This window comes from Haliotis cracherodii, unplaced genomic scaffold (assembly GCF_022045235.1).
Source record: "Haliotis cracherodii isolate W230 unplaced genomic scaffold, xgHalCrac1.p SCAF_15, whole genome shotgun sequence".
Taxonomy (NCBI): Eukaryota; Metazoa; Mollusca; class Gastropoda; order Lepetellida; family Haliotidae; genus Haliotis; species Haliotis cracherodii.
The window spans coordinates 25216870-25240927 of NW_027266270.1; the positions used below are offsets into that span (position 1 = coordinate 25216870).

General features: G+C 35.6%; 1 protein-coding gene and 1 pseudogene across 1 annotated transcript; both read left to right on the forward strand.

The window, feature by feature from the left end:
• Window positions 1-6499: 6499 nt before the first annotated feature.
• LOC139461606 (uncharacterized) lies at window positions 6500-8874 on the forward strand (annotated as a pseudogene).
• Window positions 8875-9175: 301 nt separating this feature from the next.
• On the forward strand, window positions 9176-10497 carry LOC139461607 (mucin-1-like). Its single transcript, XM_071243080.1, has 4 exons — window positions 9176-9389; window positions 9460-9550; window positions 9631-9772; window positions 10273-10497. The coding sequence occupies exons 1-4, from the start codon at window positions 9176-9178 to the stop codon at window positions 10495-10497; spliced, it is 672 nt and encodes a 223-aa protein (XP_071099181.1).
• Window positions 10498-24058: the final 13561 nt, after the last annotated feature.

Below are 24058 nucleotides of genomic sequence, written 5' to 3' on the forward strand. Positions count from 1 at the left end.
CTATCTTTTTACAACGATGGTTAACGTTGCTTTGTTAGCAAATTAATATGGGGATTTGTGGGTGTGAAATATAAAAAAATGGAACAGTTGTAAGTAAAACATATTTTAAACGGAATTTATTCCCATAATTATATATTTAGTGATTATCTGGTTTTTCTAAGTTACCCCAACACACACACCTGTGTTTTGCCAGATCCCTGTCACATATAATAAATTAACAAAAAAAATACATATTGCTAAAAAAGATCACATTCTGTCAATGCTTCAGTAAACTTTGATACAAGTATATGGTGATTGGTATACCACAAATCATACACGCAACAATATATATGATATTTGTACAAGGAAACTCACGCTCTGACATTTAAAAGGAAGCTTTTGTATGAAGATCAGCATTAAATACTTACATCAACTGTTAATGGAAACTTAATATAATAAATTAGTACCTCTTATTAATACATTTGAAACCTCGCGCTAAAGTGCTTAGTTCCAAATTAAAATAAGAGGTATCTACTCAACAGTGAGACTACATCAAATTTCAAAACTCAGTAGGTTTATCTCCTAAATGACGAGACCTTTGATCGAACAGCAGGCGTTCAGCATATAAGATACGTGTTCAAGTCGGATGTTACGTGATGTATATACTGGGTCGGTTTGACAATACTGCTTGTTTTTTGTGTTTATGTAAAATGTCAAGTTTATAGAGAAAAGACCAACATTATACCTGGAAACACTGAAAGCAATTTTTTTTCAGAAGCAGCGCACACACGAGCGAGTTTGAATGACAATGTAAGTTTGTTGACGTTGTTTTGTTATATAAATATCTAATATATTTCACGAATAAAAATAGGGCTCAAATACAATATTAAGCTATTTGTATTTAGATGATGAAGTTATTTTTTTACCTATCTAGATCCATTTTTTATTCCAAAATTTGAAAGTGACACTAATTTTCGTTTACAAAGGGAGATAACTTTCGAATTGTCACGCCCCAAGTTAACGTGAACATACACATAATGAAGTCCTTTTCTATCCTCTTAAATTAAGTAGAGCTAACAAACTGATTTGTCTGATTAGATTTATATCTGGCTGAGGAGCGAAATTACTACATTATAATTTTCTGAAATCTATTCCCGAACGTAGTTCGATGACGTCTTGCATGTCTGACAGCATTGCTGAGGACATTTACTGGTATTTGTCCGCTGGCCCTTTCCTTTACAATGATTTTATTGTCTGAATGGTCTCAAGTATCTACATTTTTAAAATATAAAACAAATAGCTATTCTCGAAAATACGATACAAAATGTGTCCTTAACTTTTGCATTCAAAATCTTAAGAAATTGCTAGTATATTTATTGAAATACATCTATACCGTTAATCACCTGTTTTAAAAGAATGCAATGATGAGGATAACCTACATGTTGTTTTGAAAACGAAAACGAAATAAAATACAACTACTTTTGCTAGAAAGATATTAACTATACTCTTCATACGAATATGCCATACAAATATACAGAGGTTATCACGCGAGTGTGTTTGGGGATGGTAAATATCCTGTATTAGGAATAAACATTGTATTTAGCGAGCCTTATCAATTAGGTCACGGTTATTACTATATCCTGCAGACACCTTCCGTTTTTATCCTTCCTAAATTTTCAACATGGACTCTGATAGAAATATATTGTAAGCTATCGACTCCATAGTTATGTGGATAGCTGTCGCAGTTAAGAACATTTCTGACGTAAAATCTTTGATGCGTTCTTCGTGTTTTCGACGTCTCAATTTGAATCACACAGTTTAACAAAATGAAATGTTTGAACCTAAAGCAGATTATTTGTTTGAAAATTATGTATAGCAAAGTATGCCGCCATCTTGGATGAGGATAAAATAAACTTACGACAGGTATGGGGCTATCTTAGATTTACGACAATCTGTTGTGGTATACTAACATGACAACACAACCGGTGACCTCCTTCCTAACATAGCGAGTTCACTGATACCAGTGAGCGGAATGTTCAGAGTAGAGTTTCCCGTGATGCTGTGATCGCATATATATATGTGGCATTATCAAAATTTGCTCCTGTTGAATAAGCAAAAATAAAAATAGAAAATTCAAACTTTTAGTGATTTAACAAGAAACATCTAAACTAAAATAGTTGGGTAAATTACGCCAACACAATGAAACAAAATTTTAAAATATTTCAAATATACTGAAGAATCAGTGGAAATCTATTGTCCCTGGTGCAAGCATTATAGTTACCGAAATAAAAAATAAATACAAGCTTTCTTTCGGTGTATTATTGTAAAACTAATATGTTACCTCTGCCTAGAAAAAAAAAGAATCTCACTTTAATATCACCATGTTTTAAAACCTGGAGTATCACTCTTTGTGAGAAATAAAGAGAAAAATTGATAATTTACTCTTCTCTGTGTCCTTCACGTTACCAAAATGATCATATACTATAATTTCAATATTCTGTTTTTATTGAACATGTTCTTTGTGCTTGTTGACAATCATGCTATGCAGTGTGTTTATCTGAATCAGGACAAGGCGGTAACACCAATGACATTTCCACTACTCATGATGATATTTCTTCCACGTCACAATAATTTATCAGTAGGAAATGATGCACTATAGTGGGTGTAGCATATTTGTAATGGCGTCAAACATTTTTGTTTCACAACGTTTTCTTTGAAGTTAACCCCCTGGATGCCAGAGGGACATATATGTCCTTCCTCTACAACCCTCACTTTGAAGTCGAATAAAATTCAACATACACCATGCACACAAATACACATCACAGTTTTGAATAAGGTGGGAGATTCCCTGTTCCGTGATAGCATTCATTTGCTTTTTAGGCCAAGCAAAAGTACAAAAAATGACCTCTGAAAATTAGATACTTCGTAAATGTCGCCATTTTTTACACATTACTAAATCACACCTCGCCGCGTTATTTACAGCATGTTTTGGAATCTAAATTTCGGATATTTACTCGGAGAAATGAATTTCAAAAATAGCATATTATTGATCACGGGTATCTGTCCTTTATGAAATCACCAATGATCATTCCAAAACGTCTCCGATAACCCTAGAATCGTTTAGAATGTTTCGGAAAATACGCAAACACGAACGCCGAAGTGAACTTTCCGCCATATTGGATAGTGTTTACAAAATCACGTTTCAGGTACACAGGTTATGAGGCGCCTGTAACACCCCGTATATTTCAAACTTTGCTGCGATACACACATCCTTGAATTCCTCATACATTTTAGAATCCAATGAACAATGGTCTTTGCCACCAATACGAAGAGCCTGGATGAAATCAAGCATTATATGTCAGGTGTGAAAACGAACGCTGTGCTCGAAAAACTGCACTTGTTTGAAGTGTAAACAAAGCAAAATACAGATTTTACACACTGTAGCATTTTCTCCTATTTTGAGCTAACCATTCGTCTATTCGTTCAAAATATTGGCTCAACATTTGCAGAATATTCATGGGAAGAGAATCGTAGGAAGAAATAGGGAACTTATAATAGATACATTGACAACTTCTGTTGAAAATATCAAATCATTGCAAAGTTACCGTCCTGTGTGACGCCATGACTGACGCAAAATTACGCACAACGACAACGGTATTTATCGGAATTTCTGACTATTTCGGTTTGTTTCAATGAAAATTATAACCACAAATAACAGTACATAGATTGTCAGAATTTTTCTGATTACTTACATGTCACATTTATGTAAATACGATCCCTGAATCAACGAAAGTCCCGTCGTAAAATCCCGCGTACTGTTGACAGTGAACACGCCATTTTGTAAAAGTCGGTCACAGGTAGTGATGTCATATGTCAACATTGTTGTACATATTTGGTAATTTCTTTGAGGTGAAGGTCCTTGAATGAGAGTGCACACGATCATTGTATCATGCTGTTTACAGTTTCAGTTATGATGTATATTTTGTATATTTTGCATATCTTTTATACATTTTTTCACACAATTAGATTCTAATTTCACTTTGGACATTTGTCAATGTTCAAAATGATATCATACGTAAATATCGGCCACAACATGTATGAAGGAACCTTTGATTATCTCCTGTTTGTTAGAACATTGTTTACATAGCAATTGGTAGTTTTTTAGTGTCGCATACGATATTTCTTTCCTTTGGACAAGTGTTACAAGAAGTGTAAATGTAACTGCAGCATGTACGCATTTCTAGGGATGTGTATAAGTTCATATTAGCAATGTCCATGAATAGCCGTTTCATTTTATTTTCGTCATTTACAGAATGTATGTCGTTATACATACGTATATAACTCCATTTGATATATAGTTATGTCGTTCAGATATTAGGCAGTATTTTGTTCGCTGACAGTTTCCGTAATAAAGCTTCGAAATAAAAACAATCGTTGCACAGTACTTTTATCGATGTGCGATAAAAAGCGGAGAAATTTACTGTTTTTCAACCCAGAATGAATTCTCGGACAACACTTAGAAGCGTATTTCTTTAAAACCGGTTTAATATTTGCAGTTAACTTAACACCATCAAATAGGAAATTTAACATTCTCCAACTCTGCGTAAGTTTATAGCCAGAGGTTGATCCAGTGCCGCGTGAGCGCAATTCTCGCACAACCTTCACTTTTCCGATCTTAGGAAAATGTGCGTCAGAAAAAAAACTCGGCATCCAGAGGGTTAATACTGCTGACGTGTAGTAACACCAAGGACATATTAAGTAACACCAGAGACATTTAGGGATTTCAAGGCGGTCTGTAAATAACTGAGTCTGGACCAAACAATCCAGTGATTGATATCATGAGCATCGAATCTGCAATTGGTATGCATCAACGAGCCTGACCACCCGCTCCCGTTAGCCGCCTCTTACGACAAGCATAGTCGCATTTTACGGCGGGTTGCTGAAGACCTATTCAAACACGCATGTTAGAGTTGTAATTACAGTGGCACAGGGCATGTTTTACCCATTAAACCCATCTTCATAGTTATTACTTGCTGACTTGTGATAACACCAAGGACCTATTAAAGCTATCAAAGCTAATATCGAACCCATTCGACAGAGTATGTCGCTCTCGTGCATCTGATGTCGAACTCATGTCGAACTCACCATATCTATTTACCAAGAAGGTTTTGCGAACTATTTAAATTGCATATCACATGCATAAATGCTCAGCTGGCTCAGTATAAAAAAAACTTTCAGTAGTCTATTTACCTCAAAAAGAAAATATCGCAAGTTAAAAAAGTTTCAGACAAACTTCTCGACACACAACTACCAGAAACGGCCATTGTTGACTTTTGTCACGTTGAGCGGCATGCAGTCCGATATTTTCTTTATAACGTTATAATTTTTCACATTCGATCAAATGTTTTTCGTTTTCTGACGAAAGGAAAACACTCAAGTTCCTCAATTTCTGAAAATTAGCAAATTTCGATGTAATTTATTATAAACAAAAACAATCTGAATCGTAACATCATCGATTGGATGGAACTTGTACGACCATTGCAACGGGGGTAAACTAACAAGTCCACATGCATAGTTATCCCGTAAGACTATTACAATCATTTTGTCACATCTAACTTAATTTTCTAGAATTATTGACACGCATGCATACGAGGCTTTTCCAAATTTTGTAAGATTTATTGTTATATGTTAGTATCTCAATAATTATGTTATTCTAAAAATGTGTTTTAATCATAAATTGTATCTTATATATGTCTGCACATACTACCATATAGAAAATAGCTATAAATCATAGTTAATGACTTTGAAAGGTCAAATTTGGTCCATTTGGGCTTGTCACAAGCCCGATGGCCCAACTTCTTGCTATTCAATTTTAATCCAAAAGTAGTTTTTGTCAGACACTTTTGCATATATCTATAAAGATGATCTTAGATAAAATATAACAAATTATTTAAATATTTTTGAATGAAAATTATTTGATTTATTTCCCTTTTTATGCTTATCAAAAGGTTACATGTCAATTCTGTTATCAGAACTAAATAGTTCGAATGAATGGCGTCTCCCTAGCTGACAGCCTTGCTTTTTGGATGTCAACATGGCTGCACCTGTTTTTGGGAGACTGCAGGAATAAATAAATTACAACACATATCTCATGTTTTGTTATGTCACTACTGTTAATGGGTTTGAAAGAAAACCTATGTCATATAATTGTTGTGTGCTAGGTGTACTGAGTTTCCATTTTGTGCATAGTTTGGAAACATGTGTCTTTTGATCCTAAGGGACCAATCATTATTTTAGAAATGAAAGTTAAGTGATTTGTCACTAATGTTACGGTCACTACTGTTACAGTGTCATTAGTGTCATCATGTAACATTGGGGACAGAAATTATAACAGTGAGGACATATCGTCAGTTGAACTAGTATTCTGCAGGCAAATTGAAAGAATAATTCATAGCTGTTTGTACAGATAATTATCAAAATGAATACGTGATGTTGCTTGAAAGTTCTGAAAAATGCACACATGCATGGCCAGATACAGACAGTGCGACACGTATCTGTAACAGTAGTGACGAAGGATGGTAACAGTTGTGACTGAAATGGATCTCAATACAGATTCTGCTTTACATTCATAATCACTCAAAGTAATATTGTTTATTTCAATTAAGTTTTATGAATTTATTTTCAAAATTAGCAGGATCATATCTGTGATTGCAACAGTAATGAGTATTTTAAATACTTGTAACAGTAGTGACTAGAGATTTAGCGAATATAACAAATTTGGACAAAAGCGAAATGATAAAAGGGTCAAGTTTCATAGCTGTTTTGAAATAATAATGTATGCAAGTTTGACATTGCTTGACAGATTTGTTTGAGCTGTTTGTCCATAAGTGTTGTCATCTCATAGGTTTTAATTGTTTTGTAACAGGGGGGACACAAAATGTAACAGCAGTGAATCCCAGTGAAACAACTGATTTAATGTTGGAAGAAAATGGTTTTGGAGATTAAATTTTGCAATTGAAGCGAATTATATCAGAGTGCATTTCTCATTAAAAACTGTTACACAAAAACTGGTACCGATTTCATTGAATTACCAACAGTTTTACTCGAAGTGTATATGTTAACGTTGTAACAGTGGTGACACTAAATTGTAACAGTAGTGACTAGGGATTTTACAATTTGAAAGAATATGTTGTAACTTGTTGTTACTTAATTTTAATACGTGTTTAAAACATATCTCTTTAAGTTTTACAAAATTGACTTGAACTGAAAGATTGGTGGACTTATTTTCTCCAATATTATGAGGTTTGGCAACAGTAATGACAAAGGGCTATAAGCGTTTTGACAAACTGGTTATAAAAAAGTTCATGTTTTCAGTGGTGACATACAGCATCGTAAGATTAGTGATAGGTATCTAAGAGACATCTTCACCTCTGGACAATTTGGAAACATCTATGCCACCAGTGAATCAGTCAATCCATGATGCAGGATGTTCAAGAGACATCTTCACCTCTGGACAGTTTGGAAACACCTATGCCACCAGTGAATCACAACAAATCCATGATGCAGGATGTTCAAGAGACATCTTCACCTCTGGACAGTTTGGAAACACCTATGCTACCAGTGAATCACAACAAATCCATGATGCAGGAAGTTCAAGAGACATCTTCACCTCTGGACAGTTTGGAGACACCAGTGAATCCCAGTGAATCTCTGTCAATCAATGATGCAGGAAGTTCAAGAGAAATCTTCACCTCTGGACAGTTTGGAGACACCAGTGAATCTCTGTCAATCCATGATGCAGGAAGTTCAAGAGACATCTTCAGTTCTGGGTAGTTTGGAAACATCTATGCCACCAGTGAATCAGTCAATCCATGATGCAGGATGTTCAAGAGACATCTTCACCTCTGGACAGTTTGGAGACACCAGTGAATCTCAGTCAATCCATGATGCAGGAAGTTCAAGAGACATCCTCAGTTCTGGGTAGTTTTACAATTTGAAAAAATATGTTGTAACTTAGTGTTACTTAATTTTAATACGTGTTTAAAACATATCTCTTTAAGTTTTACAAAATTGACTTGAACTGAAAGATTGGTGGACTTATTTTCTCCAATATTATGAGGTTTGGCAACAGTAGTGACAAAGGGCTATAAGCGTTTTGACAAACTGGTTATAAATAAGTTTATGTTTTCAGTGGTGACATACAGCATTGTAAGATTAGTGATAGATATCTAAGAGACATCTTCACCTCTGGACAATTTGGAAACATCTATGCCACCAGTGAATCAGTCAATCCATGATGCAGGATGTTCAAGAGACATCTTCACCTCTGGACAGTTTGGAAACACCTATGCCACCAGTGAATCACAACAAATCCATGATGCAGGATGTTCAAGAGACATCTTCACCTCTGGACAGTTTGGAAACACCTATGCTACCAGTGAATCACAACAAATCCATGATGCAGGAAGTTCAAGAGACATCTTCACCTCTGGACAGTTTGGAGACACCAGTGAATCCCAGTGAATCTCTGTCAATCCATGATGCAGGAAGTTCAAGAGAAATCTTCACCTCTGGACAGTTTGGAGACACCAGTGAATCTCTGTCAATCCATGATGCAGGAAGTTCAAGAGACATCTTCAGTTCTGGGTAGTTTGGAAACATCTATGCCACCAGTGAATCAGTTAATCCATGATGCAGGATGTTCAAGAGACATCTTCACCTCTGGACAGTTTGGAAACACCTATGCCACCAGTGAATCACAACAAATCCATGATGCAGGATGTTCAAGAGACATCTTCACCTCTGGACAGTTTGGAGACACCAGTGAATCTCAGTCAATCCATGATGCAGGAAGTTCAAGAGACATCCTCAGTTCTGGGTAGTTTTACAATTTGAAAGAATATGTTGTAACTTAGTGTTACTTAATTTTAATACGTGTTTAAAACATATCTCTTTAAGTTTTACAAAATTGACTTGAACTGAAAGATTGGTGGACTTATTTTCTCCAATATTATGAGGTTTGGCAACAGTAGTGACAAAGGGCTATAAGCGTTTTGACAAACTGGTTATAAATAAGTTTATGTTTTCAGTGGTGACATACAGCATTGTAAGATTAGTGATAGATATCTAAGAGACATCTTCACCTCTGGACAATTTGGAAACATCTATGCCACCAGTGAATCACAACAAATCCATGATGCAGGAAGTTCAAGTGACATCTTCACCTCTGGGCAGTTTGGAGACACCAGTGAATCTCTGTCAATCCATGATGCAGGAAGTTCAAGAGACATCTTCACCTCTGGACAGTTTGGAAACACCTTTGACACCAGTGATTCACAACAATTCCATGAAGCATGATGTTCAAGAGACATCTTCACCTCTGGACAGTTTGGAGACACCAGTGAATCCCAGTGAATCTCTGTCAATCTATGATGCAGGAAGTCATAGAATCTTCAGTTCTGGGTAGTTTGAAGACACCAGTGAATTCCAGTCCATCCATGATGCAGGATGTTCAAGAGACATCTTCACCTCTGGACAGTTTGGAGACACCAGTGAATCCCAGTGAATCTCTGTCAATCCATGATGCAGGAAGTTCAAGAGACATCCTCAGTTCTGGGTAGTTTGGAAACATCTTTGCCACCAGTGAATCAGTCAATCCATGATGCAGGATGTTCAAGAGACATCTTCACCTCTGAACAGTTTGGAAACACCTATGCCACCAGTGAATCACAACAAATCCATGATGCAGGATGTTCAAGAGACATCTTCACCTCTGGACAGTTTGGAGACACCAGTGAATTTCAGAGAATCTCAGTCAATCCATGATGCAGGAAGTTCAAGAGACATCTTCACCTCTGGACAGTTTGGAGACACCAGTGAATCTCTGTCAATCCATGATGCAGGAAGTTCAAGAGACATCTTCAGTTCTGGGTAGTTTTACAATTTGAAAGAATATGTTGTAACTTAGTGTTACTTAATTTTAATACGTGTTTAAAACATATCTCTTTAAGTTTTACAAAATTGACTTGAACTGAAAGATTGGTGGACTTATTTTCTCCAATATTATGAGGTTTGGCAACAGTAGTGACAAAGGGCTATAAGCGTTTTGACAAACTGGTTATAAATAAGTTTATGTTTTCAGTGGTGACATACAGCATTGTAAGATTAGTGATAGGTATCTAAGAGACATCTTCACCTCTGGACAATTTGGAAACATCTATGCCACCAGTGAATCACAACAAATCCATGATGCAGGAAGTTCAAGAGACATCTTCACCTCTGGACAGTTTGGAGACACCAGTGAATCTCTGTCAATCCATGATGCAGGAAGTTCAAGAGACATCTTCACCTCTGGACAGTCTGGAAACACCTTTGACACCAGTGATTCACAACAATTCCATGATGCATGATGTTCAAGAGACATCTTCACCTCTGGACAGTTTGGAGACACCAGTGAATCCCAGTGAATCTCTGTCAATCTATGATGCAGGAAGTCATAGAATCTTCAGTTCTGGGTAGTTTGAAGACACCAGTGAATTCCAGTCCATCCATGATGCAGGATGTTCAAGAGACATCTTCACCTCTAGACAGCTTGGAGACACCAGTGAATCTGTCAATCCATGATGTTCAAAAGACATCTTCACCTCTTGATGAAGGGGTAGATGAAAAATCCCATGGCAATAATGTTTATGTGGTGTGTTTTTTTTGGTGAGTTACCCATGTCTCAACATTCTTCTACAACAACATTTGTTTTGAAAATGTTTTTCGTCGTAAAACCGACATGTTTACCAGTGAGACAGTTTTATTTTCATTGAAATTCAAAGCTTATTCAGTTGATATGATGTGTTTGTGTTTGACAACATTGTTTGTTGCGTTGAAAGGTGGAATGTGGAAGTCATATTAAATTTCCTCTTTCATCAAAAAGTCACTACAGTTACACGTAATGTCACAACTGTTATCAGCCTAAATTAAAGTAAATATTTTTTTAATTCTATTTTGTTTTTTTGTCTTTCATTATCTATTAAATAAGCACGTAATTTTATGTTCTGAAAGAAATATGCCTGAACAAACAATGTTTTAGTACAAGAAGACTTGTGTCATAACTTAAAATTTTATCAAAATGTAAATTCACAAACCAAAGCTTACCGTAATTTTTTTTAAATATTTTCTTCAATTTGGTTTCTTTTGACTTTTCTGTGCGCAACACTTCACAGAAAATGATATTATCACTTAAACAAGAGTCATCCGAAGATGACATATCCCCCCGAAACTGTGTGTACTGTGAAAGATATAGTACATATTGTATGACAACTAGTTTCATTATATGTCAGGGGCTACAAATTAAAAAGATTAAAATCTATAAATAACAAACTGCACTACTAGTGAATATGATTTATATGTGCATAAAGTTTGGTGAATCTCTGTCGCATGGTTTGGAAGATATGCTCCAGAGGAGGACATTAACCTAAGTTCATCAATTTTCAATTTAAATTGAAAAAAGAAAAAAAAGAAAGAAATAATATGTTAATAGCAAAGGCACCACTACATAATCTGCTTGATAGGTGTAAAAACTTTTGCGAAGCTAGTTTGTACGGTTTAGAAAATATGCTCTGGACAAGAGCACTACCCTCAAATTTCCTAAGTTAATCATATTTCCATGGAAACGATAAAAATATAAAATTGAAAAAATCTCTAAATAGCAAAAGGCACTTCTACTGAGCCTGATTGTTAAGTGTACCAAGTTTTGCGAAGCTAGTTTGTACGGTTTAGAAAATATGCTCTGGACAAGAGCTCTACCCTCAAATTTCCTAAGTTAATCATATTTCCATGGAAACGATAAAAATATAAAATTGAAAAAATCTCTAAATAGCAAAAGGCACTTCTACTGAGCCTGATTGTTAAGTGTACCAAGTTTTGCGAAGCTAGTTTGTACGGTTTAGAAAATATGCTCTGGACAAGAGCACTACCCTCAAATTTCCTAAGTTCATCATATTTCCATGGAAACGACAAAAATATAAAATTGAAAAAATCTCTAAATAGCAAAAGGCACTTCTACTGAGCCTGATTGTTAAGTGTACCAAGTTTTGCGAAGCTAGTTTGTACGGTTTAGAAAATATGCTCTGGACAAAGAGCTCTACCCTCAAATTTCCTAAGTTCATAATATTTCCATGGAAACGATAAAAATATAAAATTGAAAAAATCTCTAAATAGCAAAAGGCACTTCTACTGAGCCTGATTGTTAAGTGTACCAAGTTTTGCGAAGCTAGTTTGTACGGTTTAGAAAATATGCTCTGGACAAAGAGCTCTACCCTCAAATTTCCTAAGTTCATAATATTTCCATGGAAACGATAAAAATATAAAATTGAAAAAATCTCTAAATAGCAAAAGGCACTTCTACTGAGCCTGATTGTTAAGTGTACCAAGTTTTGCGAAGCTAGTTAGTACGGTTTAGAAAATATGCTCTGGACAAGAGCTTTACCCTCAAATTTCCTAAGTTCATAATATTTCCATGGAAACGATAAAAATATAAAATTGAAAAAATCTCTAAATAGCAAAAGGCACTTCTACTGTGCCTGATTGTTAAGTGTACCAAGTTTTGGAAAGCTAGGTTGTACGGTTAAGGAAATATGCTCCGGACAAACAATGATTACAGAAGGACAGACAGACATACTGATGGCTATATCCCCCCGTCATTATATGTCGGGGGGATAAAAAGCCCAGTTCAAATGACAATTTAAAAAAAACCTTACTTTACAACATGTAACAGTAGTGACTTGTAATTTGCATTTTTCGTTTTTAAACAAAAGCAATATCAGGATTCATTAAGGTTGCAAACTCTCTACCTTAACTCTAAAACATGATGTTTTTGTATTAATGAACCAAAATCAAGGAAAAGAAATATTTGCTTTTTGAAATTCATAGGCACGAAATATCTTACAAATTTTGAAAATTACTCATAAATCTATGTAAACAAATCTCATTTCTATAGAGTTTGCAAATGATTTCGTTTGATATCAGTTCAGATTTTGCGTAACGTATCCAATATTTGTCATTATTACCCACGTGGTGAAGATACAGGTGGTAAGATACTAAATCCGTACGTCACACGTGTGTCGTACAAGGTTGACCTCGTTTTATTCCTTTTGATTGGACAATCGTGACCTCGGTCACACCGGAACTACTTTTTTCATTCATAAACAATCACAAGACGTCATTCGCTTTCACAACTCTTTACTACTACGAAGCAGAACACACTCCGTCGCAGTGGTGACTCAGCATAACACCACTGCCACAGGCTAATTTGCATATCACGTGACCGGACTTTTCTCTTGTTTGTAAACAAACGCGCTTTTTCAGAAATCAGAATAGAACGGACTAATGCAAGTAGTTGGGGGCGCTTTACATATTGTTTTGCATAACTATATAGATATGCTACTACAACTGCGACAGTGAGTTGCATGACAATATATATTTATGCATCAAAGTGACCGTGTCGGTAGCTCTCCGTTGGGCTTCGGTGACAGCAAGTGGAGCCGTACAACCAATGTAAACATAGGATAACTACGCAAAAACAAGTAGATTTTTACGTATTTGCATACTTTCTGAATGAAAGTTAACCATTCTTTGACATTTGTTTATGAAAATGTGTAGACTTGTCAAACATGAAACGGATGAAAAGCATATGCAATATCTTGAATGGACTGTGAAAGATGTGACGAATCGTCACATGGCGCTGGCCTGTGGCAGAGGTACTATGCTAGCTGGCTGCCGGCCGCATGGAACTCTGGGTAGGAGAGTGGAAGCAAAACGGTAGGATTCTCGTGAAAACGAGAGACATTTACAAACAATCACAAGCAATTTTAATACATGTCATGACAATAAATGGTGTTTTGTTTGACTAACTTGAAACATTTTGCATTTGGTAACAAATATACTACAAAAAACCAACATCTCCCGCACGATCGTCTGCTAAAATATTTGCGCAGATCGAAAGATGGCTACCACAAAATTCGTGAGGCAAGTGGGACGGCATAGCCTTACTGTTGTTCCTGAGACTGTATCGTCGGCCCCTATATCCGTTTTGAACCCATTTGACACTGTATTATTTAAGGATGACTTTTTTGATGATATACCAGGTGACAATGTGTATCAGTATGACTGTTCAAACATTGACAATTTCATACATCAAAATCGAAATCAAAACACCTGGAGAAAAACCCAATATGACATATGTATTTTGGAGAAATTCATGAACGCCAACGCTGATTCTAGGCCGGTTGAAACCATACCCCCAAATGAACTATGCGATGTATTGTGTAGCTTTTTCATCTTGACAAAGAAATCTAACGGCCAGGACTATGAACCAAGCTCTTTGACATCAAAGCTATCAAGTTTTGACAGATTTCTAAAATCAAGGGGGTATGAAAAGTCCTTGTTGCAAGATCGTGAGTTTTCAAAACTTCGCGAAGTCCTGTCAACCAAACAACAAGTTCTAAAAAGAGAAGGGCGAGGAAACTTACCTAATAGGGCCGAAAGTCTGTCGAATGATGAAATCAACATGATGTTTGATGCAAACGAATTGGGTCCTAATTATCCAGAATCCATTCTCAACACACTATGGTGGAATAACACAAGACACTTTGGTCTCCGAAGTGTAAAACCTCATCACTTGATGAGGTGGGGAGATGTAGTTCTAAAACTCGACTCTGGTGGTAGAGAGTTCATTGAGTACAATGGACGTCAAACAAAGACACGCACAGGCAATGACACACGTAATGTCCGTGACGTGCCTCCCCGTGCATGGTCTACCAACGACCCACGATGTCCAGTTGCACTGTACAAACTGTATGCCAGTTTGCGCCCGGTAGATTTTTGTTCACCAGACACTCCGTTCTATTTGGCCACTAATTCGAAATTAGCACCTGCCCCTAACCATCCTTGGTTTAAACGTGGACGAGTTGAAAAAAATTAACTTGGCTCAATTATGAAAAGAATATCCAATTCAGCGGGAATCACTTGAAAACGTGTCACAAATCACTCGGCCAGGAAAACCATGATTCAATCACTCCGTGAGATTGGTGTACCGGGCACTGAAATCATGCAAATTTCCGGTCACAAACACATCCAAATAGCATGTCTATATTTGGGCATTTTACTATTCATGCGCAACCAGAGTTCGAGCCAGTTTGCGTTTGGCGTATAAAGTAACGAAAACGCTATTTTCGTCCATAAAAATGTGGGTAATAAATAAAATACTACACTCGTTCTCGTAAGATACTATTTTTAGGAAACGAGAGAACTTTCTATGGTATCTGACCTCGCTTTCGCTCGTTCAGATACCATAGAAAGTTCTCTCGTTTCCTAAAAATAGTATCTTACGACAACGAGTGTAGTATTCTATATTTATTCGCAGTGTTTGTTGACGTTGTTCAGCTGAACAAATCGCGAATCACTGACGTTTGTCGGCTTGTCGATGTGTCCAAAAGTTTATACATTGTAGGTAAATCATTCAATAGCAAAATAATGCAATTTGAAATAATCAAAATACTTGCAATTTTATACATCGAGGATTGTTTTTTAAACGTTTACTCCCCCTCCCCAGTCTTCAGAACGGATGGAAGTGGGTACTCCTCGACTGGATGAATGTAGTGCCTATGTGATTTTGTACCCAAAACAAAATCTGTATGATTGTATATATTCGTTCATGTTTATTGCAAAAAAATGAACAGAACATTATGATAGTTCTAATAAACCTAATTGTAGGTGGCACTTGGGTGAAATCAGTCCCCACTGGTAAACTCAAATTGATAGAAGGTAAATTAATAAATTCTTGTCACTGAACAAAAGGCCAGTAAATTGGTAAACCGTAAGTTAATTGTAGTGATAGTGATAAAGTGATAATAAGAAAAGATTTTTCATTTCTGGAATTTCACATTTTCACATTTTAAAACAAGTAGCGTATTCGACGTAATAAGCGCCCAGGGTGCTCTCAAAATTAGAAATACGGGGCTCTTATTAGAATATTATTTTGGTGAAAAAAAAACAGAGCAGAAAGATCGTAAATTTCGTGGTTTATGCTGACAGCCTGAAATGTTGACATACGATGATACGACAGATATTTTTCCAGAATTTAATTGCCCATAATTAAGGGTGCATAACACACGAGTGTGTATAATGCACGAATGAATAAGTCTTGTGTACATTGATCAATCGGAAAGGGTGCTGATTAGGGTTGTTCACTAGCCAATATATTAGCAAATATCGTCGTGGGCGCTTATTCGAGCGGGGCGCTTATTACGTCGAATATGGTATTTATTTAATTAACCAAACTCACGTGGACAGCTCATGTTTTGTCCTGAAAGTGGGGGAAAAGTTCTGAAAAGTGGATACCTGATCAGAAAAAAGGGTTTGTAAAGTTATACTTCTATCTCGTAACTTGTTAAGATGGTTTGACGTTGGTCTATCAAAGAATTCTTTTTATGAAATTTAAAAAAATATATAAAAAAATATGATACTGAAAATTTCAAGCTCTTAACCTTAGATAATTTAAGGAATGCCATTTTTTTAATTTGCAAATACAACTATGTTTTGGCAATTTTTGTTTCATGATAGCAAGGGCATTTTTATACACACCAACTGAGGAGCGTGCGACACACCAGCTGATGAAGTTGGATACTGTGATTGCATACACAAGGGAACAGCAGTTTTGCAGCAGTACAAGTGTGCGAAAATAAACCAAATAAGGTGACATAAAGTCGGGATGTGTGGCTGACAGGATAAAATGCATATGACATCTGTATGTAGGGACATTTCTTTTCACTCCAACCAAAAGGCTGAGACACAGGATGAGGACCTAAACTTACTAAATATTCAGAAACCCATCAAATGATCAAGGCTGTCGGATCCAAAGCTGGTGATGATCTGCATTTGTTTTGATTTTTTGTACATCACATTGACTGATCGACGAAAACCTGTTGATCACATTTCACAATGGTTCATGTTCCTTAAGGGGATATGCATGAGCGTCACTTTCACACACCTGAGCACACTGCAACAAACCTGGAAAGTCCTGCCAGAATAATTACAAATTTCATAGGGGAGAACCAAGAATAAAATACATAAGGTATGATATTTCCATGTACTCTTTTCCAACAGAACAGAACTGCTGGAATTGTCAATGTAGGTGTATGTGCCCTATTCTTTTATCAAAAGAAAACATTCTGTTATAAATATATGGCTAACTCACCAGCTAAGTGCCACCCTGGTTCTTGTGATTAAACAAACAAAAGTCTCACGTACTGTTACAAGATATTAATATATTTATTCATATTTAAGAATTGTTTTGTTTGGAAACAGACCACTTCATACACAAGATTAATGTCCAAATGAATTTGCTTTCTATGAATCTTTCTATCTATTTAGTTTTCATGGAACAATAACGTTAAATCATGACATCAAATATAGTTATTTCTTCACATAATTAATGTTCAGTTGAGAGATAATGATGGTTGAATAAAATATGTTTAAACTAAACATAATAATTGATAATAAGTTTGATCAGTTACTCTGTGCTGATGCATTGACCAATATCGTGTATCCATACACATAACCATTGTGGAAAAACAAATAACTAGAAAATATAACATACTATTTTAAACGCTGTGAACAGTTAAAATAATTAAACATTCTACCATGAATTTGGAATTTACTCGATTCTGATTGGTCAATCAGAGGCTATTAAATCACAATAAACCCCCCTCTGATTGAAACAGCTGGTTTGTCATATGTTCGAGTGAAGTATAACGGTGTCAACAAACTGCTTGAGTATATACAGCACCATATTTTGTTCGGTGATTCCGTAATTCAGATCGATAACCCACTCAAAACACTGAACTCAACCCATGCCGCTTCACTCAGTATATTTGCTAACATCAAAGAGTTCGCGTTGTATTTAGTAATTGTAGAATGGAGATAAACATACTGTGTTTTCAATGTAGAGCTAGGTTACCGGTAGATTTAGCCGCGCTAAATTTAACATTTAAAACCTCACGCTGCGCGTTCGGTTCCGAATTCAATTTAGCGAGGTTAATGGGCGATCTTTTTCAATTTATCTTCCCTTCACAAACCCGCTAGGTGCGCTGACTCGGACGGTCCAACCTTAAACTGACGGCGCATGTGGTATGCGCGATACGAGCACTACATGTTACTATGACGCCTATAGACAGTTAACTAGTATAACCTTCACCTCTGTCGGCAACGGTCACGCTTGTGTGTGGACAGTATATCTTTTCGCCTAAAAATTATTTATCTATTGCCATGTCCGGAAACAAATGTTCTTTGTTTTAATGATACATCAGGGATGACCACGACTGATTATATTGTATAGTTAACCCCTAGATAGGCGTTCGAAGCGATGCGGTGAGATCAGCTGATCGTTCATCCCAGGTCGCTTTGTTGACGTTTTGCAATCGGTACTGAAAGTGTTGCCCTTGATGTATGAATATCACACTTTTAAAAATTAAGTAGATTTTGTATACATTCCTCCTATATCTATGTTGTAGCATCGCCGAGCAGGCTACATCATATGCATGCATTTCAGTAAGTACAGCGGTGAGGCGATACGGTACGCGAAATGTTAAGGTCTCATGCAACGTTGCCCGTTGCCTCAATGTTGTGAATATTGACAGCAAGACATGTAAGTATTTGTCAGATATATAACAGAGAGCAATGAGAAATGTTCTCAAGAAATTGTAAGAGTAACAGGCACTGTAAAATTACGTCATCAACTAGATATCATGATACAATGTTCAAAATAAAAGAAATGGAAATAACTGAAATCTGTTTTGATATTTAAGGGTTAATTGGTGCATGTTGTAGAAAAGGCTGTTTGTTGCCAAATACTACCATGATCATATTTCAATATGATCAATGAAAGATATATATTATTTTGGCCTTTTTTGAATTTTACAAAGTAGAAAGAAAGATTTCAGACACAGAGGACCCTATATATTTCAGTTAAAATACATATTCAAGAGTATTTGTACCAACTACAATTTTTATAAAATAAAACAATATATTCATACTAATTGTCAATCTCTATAATGTTGATTGTATTAACAATGCAGTGTCTACATCCAGTTTGCACTGACAATAATCATATGATTGTGACACAGTTAAAACTGATTCTTAACTTCATTAGGCCTTTCTTTTTATGTTTCCTTGTTCTAATCTGATGTTTCAAATTCCAACATAAACAAATTATCAATGTTATTCTTTTTTCTCTTCACACCAAAAGATATCTGCATTGCACAATGACTCTTATTTTATTTAATATCTTGGCACACTTGAGCATGTGTACTAGTATTTGATTACTCATGCATGACTTTTTAGCAGTCATCTGTTTCTGAACTGAATATTATGCCAATAAAGATAAGTAACATAAAAAAAACCTCTGGTATTCTTTCAGGTTTGGAGAATCAATCAATTCACCGTGAAAACATTTTTAATTTCTTACATAAGTTACTTTGATCTTGATAAGATCAAAATAGATCCGAATTAAATTGAGGAGATTAAATTATACAGTCTAATTCATTTCAGCCAGTCTGTCTAAAATCCGGTCCTATTTTTCAGGCAATAATAAATTAATGAAAATTTAAGAAAGAATATATACCTTGCTTGAGTGAATCAGTCAATATGCATATTGGCTGAAATTGTTAGTCAAAATACATATTGGGCCTGATTATAGACACTGACTGTAACATATGTAAGTATAATCTGTTATATTCAAAAACAAATAACACAAATAAATCCATTTATCTACATGGAATGACTGTGGGGTTCAATTTGCATTTATTTAACCATCAGAAGATTTTGTGATAAACTTTCTAAATTCATATTTGCTAGATGATAATAATATCTACAAAATATACTTAATACTACAGGTGTCTTGAAGTACTGTTGAATGAAAATCAGGATACTTAGATACAGTAGGGTAGTGTGTGGGTTTGTATGGGAAATAATTTGTCAACATTAAAATAAATATTATGTTACTAAAACAAGAAGATAAAACTATGATTTAAATCTATTTATGCATCATACACATTTTGTGGGGTAGCTTGTATGATTTGTTGTTTGTTGGGACAAATCTCTGTAATTTACTACTATTTTAAGAGCATGAGTATCAGAATTATGTAAGAAATGATGGATGAATGAATTAACACCTGTGATGACTCAAAGCGCTTATGGTGGGACACGTTATTGGGGCAGAATAATATGGGTAAATCTCTTATTTCAAAGTATGATGAGCGGTATGTATATTGCAACTGAGTAACTGAGTGCTTAATAGATGCCTGATAGATGTTCATTTGGCCTATTTCTAAAAAAATAAAATAAATTTAAATAAATATTCAGATGCTACTTTAATTTTGATATAAAAAGTAACATTTAAAATCAGTTGTTTTATTATATTGAACGTTATTTCTTCTTAAATTATTTGTAAAGGAACGGATGTAAACTTACTATATAGATCATTGGTAAAGGCCTGTCAAAGATGTATGTGTGCTGCAAATGTTGGCGTATCACTAATTTTATTAAATTGAAGTCCATGGTAGTATTTGTTGTGATTTGAATGCTTGAATTGTTGTGGGAAATAACACAAAGGCTGATAAATAAAATGAGTTTGCATTATTTCATCGATGCAATATGTAAGCCCCGACTGACAGAATGCCTCGCTGTTTTCTGACGTAGAAAATACCGTGGCGATATACCATTTTTCATGACGTTTTTCCCTCTATATTCCAGAGTGACAATTCGTCTTGTAGTTGAAGACTCAACAAATGTTGATATTATAAACTAATAATCACCTCAAAATACGTGCTAGTTAAAAATATTCAGTTGTAAACGACCGTTTTTGAACGAAGGTGCAACAGGACAACTCTTTAGCTTGGCTCCGTCTATACATGTCAGTAGTTGTCGCGGCGCGCATTGATCCGGGAACCAGACCGGAAGCGACAGTTTGGACCGTCGCTTATATCATTTCAAAAGGAGAGTTATTGCCCTTTGGAACAAAAAGATCGCCCATTGAAAACACAGTATGTTTATCTCCTAATTGACAAATCTATCACCAATACGCAATCATGGCCTTCTTTATATTTCTTGAATAAATTTTAAATGCTCCGTGATTTTTTTTTCCAAAATCATGCTAGATCTAGAATCACTTGTTTGATAGGCATTACTTAGAAGTTGACGGATGACAAGATAGACACAATTTGTATGGATAACAACTTCTTTAATACTGTAAAAAGCGACGTTTCGGTATAGATCCTTATACCGTTGTCAAGCAAGACTGAATGGGACATAGTGCAGAATATATATAGCAAGTGGAGGATTAACAGTAACAACAAGGGCATACATGAGTGGGATAACATGGGTGGGATAACCGAGATGGCTGATTTGCTGAATCAAAGAGCATAAAACCTCCACCATCATCTGTATGTGATGGGCGAAATATTTCAAAATTTGCTGTTATATTTTGCTACGAAAGATTATCACCAGACTACCCCTGTCTGTGACATCACATCCGGTGACCTTTGCACTTACTGAAATATTGTTACCAGAATTCACGATCTTTATTTTCGTTTTTCTCTTCGTCATATTAAAAACGGAATTTAAGATTTCCATTCGTCTGCCAGCATTTGTATTTGTATTTTCGTATAACGTCAATATTCAACCAAAACACTTGAAATTAGGATTGATGAATATTTATAAGTCATTAATGGTTTCCTGCATTATTTTTAACATAACACCTTAGATTACCCCGAATGTTCACATTTCTGCACCACTTGACATGATAACCTCGAAAATTAAGGGTTTTTTTTTCTGTTTAACGTTCGGATAATACATTTACTTAAAATGATTCATAACTTATCAGCACGTTGTTATTTGCAGATATAAGATATTGGATATATGATTATTGAAATGAATTTGCACAAATTTTACGATTTAAACAAGTTCCTTACATGAAACAACCACATTCAATAACGTAATTCAGGTAAGTTCAAGAAAACTTACAAATTTCATGTTCGCTTTGATCTTAACCTTGGTATGATTGAAAACATCAGGATATTTTTAAATGATAATGTGTAGTTTTCTATCAGGAATAAATGTGCAAAATATTTCTTCAACTGGGCCTTGTATAATGAAGCACCAACTGTTTGAAATCACCCACCCTCTTTACAGCGCCTTATGCTGACATTAATCCAGCAGGCAGGGCTAAAAGTGTGAAAACAATTCAGTAGGCTAAAGGTTAGTAACACCAAAGACATTTAACTTCATCTAACCCCAAGTTAGAATGTTTTTTATAATAATACAAACGTAAGTGTTAATATGATTAAAGTGTTGTAATTTCAATGTCACCAGACATGTTTAACCATTGCCCATTCTAAGTTGATAATTGCCGACTAGTGGTAACGACAAGGACATTTTCATTCATCATGAAATAAAAATACAACTGACTGCTCCCTGTGCAGTAGCCGAGAACATTCCTTACCAGTGCATGTAATTCTTCTTTTATGCAGGTAAGGATGTCTTTCTACCCCAAGGAACTATCGTATGGTGATGCTTGGTGCTAGTTTAGTAACTTTTTCTTCAGTTGGCTAAAAAAAATATTTCTCCATGGAAGACAGGAATTGAATTAAGAGAGTGAGTGAGTGAGTTATGCTTTAAGTCACATCGGCAATATTGCAGCCATATCGTGACTATCAAGATTATAATTACTATGAAACGTATAAAAACCTGCCAACGATTGAATTAAGAGAACATTCATTCATTTACCTCCTTTCTACATAAAGATCGATAACTCTTACACCTGAAGAAACACATGGATACACCAAGGACAGGAACCCTTTAGACAGGCATGTTTTGCTTATATTTCATTATTTAAAGATAGAAACAGAGGAAACCGATGTTTCTTTTAAAGACTATAATCCCATAAGTGACATAACAACATAAAAACTAATGTATATGAAATCAAATATTTTCCCTGAAAAGTGCATTCGGTGTCTATTGACAGTGATATTTCAATAATTTCAGACTATACACCACTCCACCACAAAATAAAGCACCGACAAGACAAATTTTCGGTGGTTATGTTAACTGCAATATTAGGGATGACAGTTAAGGGCTCCCTGATAGATAGTGATTGCTGACATAAAAAGTGTACATATTTTAGTAATGACCCCTGAACATAAATGAGTCATAAAAGTTAAGAAATGTGAATCAATCTGAAATTTGTTTTTTTTGTTTCCATTCTAGCTACGTGGAAAGGTAGACCAATACCGTCGTCAGTGTTAACTGATTTTTCCATGGCGACACGTTGAACGATTTCTGTTGATTCTTTGAAAGTTTCCTTATAATTCCTAAATTCTTGCAAAGATTATCGACATATGCAGATTAGCAATAATCTGAGCTTATGTCTCGGAATAGTAGAAAATGATAACATGTAATACCAGAACTTGCTTTTACATTTACATTTTCAGACGAGAAGGCCCACTGGTAGGTTTCAGAGCATAAGGCTTGGTTTTCCACGAACGTTTCCAGTGATTTCATTAGACCATTTGTATTGTTTGTTGTTAAACGCCGCACTCAGCAATATTCCAGCTATATATGACGGCGGTCTGTAAATAATCGAGTCAGGACCAGACTATCCAGTGATTGACATCATGAGCTTCGATGACATGCATCAACCAAGACAGCGAGCCTGACCACCCGATCCCGTTAGTCGCCTCTTACGGACCAGCTTGTCGTGAGAGGCGATTAACGGGATCGGGTGGTCAGGCTACCATTGGTATTAGTGACTTAGACAATTTGTCAATTGAACACGAACAAAATGTGAATGCCCCTTTACTCGGAACTCTCTTGCTTAGTGAAGATGACAACGTGAAGTACGGCACTCTTTTATGAAATTATTCCTATACCTCCTAAACACTTTGTGGCAAGGATAATAAATAACCTCTTACTGGACAAGTCAGCACACTGCCTTTAAACGTCAAGTGGACAATTTTAAATATAAATACAAAATTGT

Bases quoted from the DNA above. Each gene is read 5' to 3' on its own strand.
- LOC139461607 (XM_071243080.1), top strand. From the start codon at position 9,176: ATGCAGGAAGTTCAAGTGACATCTTCACCTCTGGGCAGTTTGGAGACA. The intron at 9,390-9,459 runs GTGAATCTCTGT...TGAAGACACCAG, and splicing joins GGAGACACCAGTGAATCCCA to TGAATTCCAGTCCATCCATG. The intron at 9,551-9,630 runs GTCAATCCATGA...CCAGTGAATCAG, and splicing joins GTGAATCCCAGTGAATCTCT to TCAATCCATGATGCAGGATG.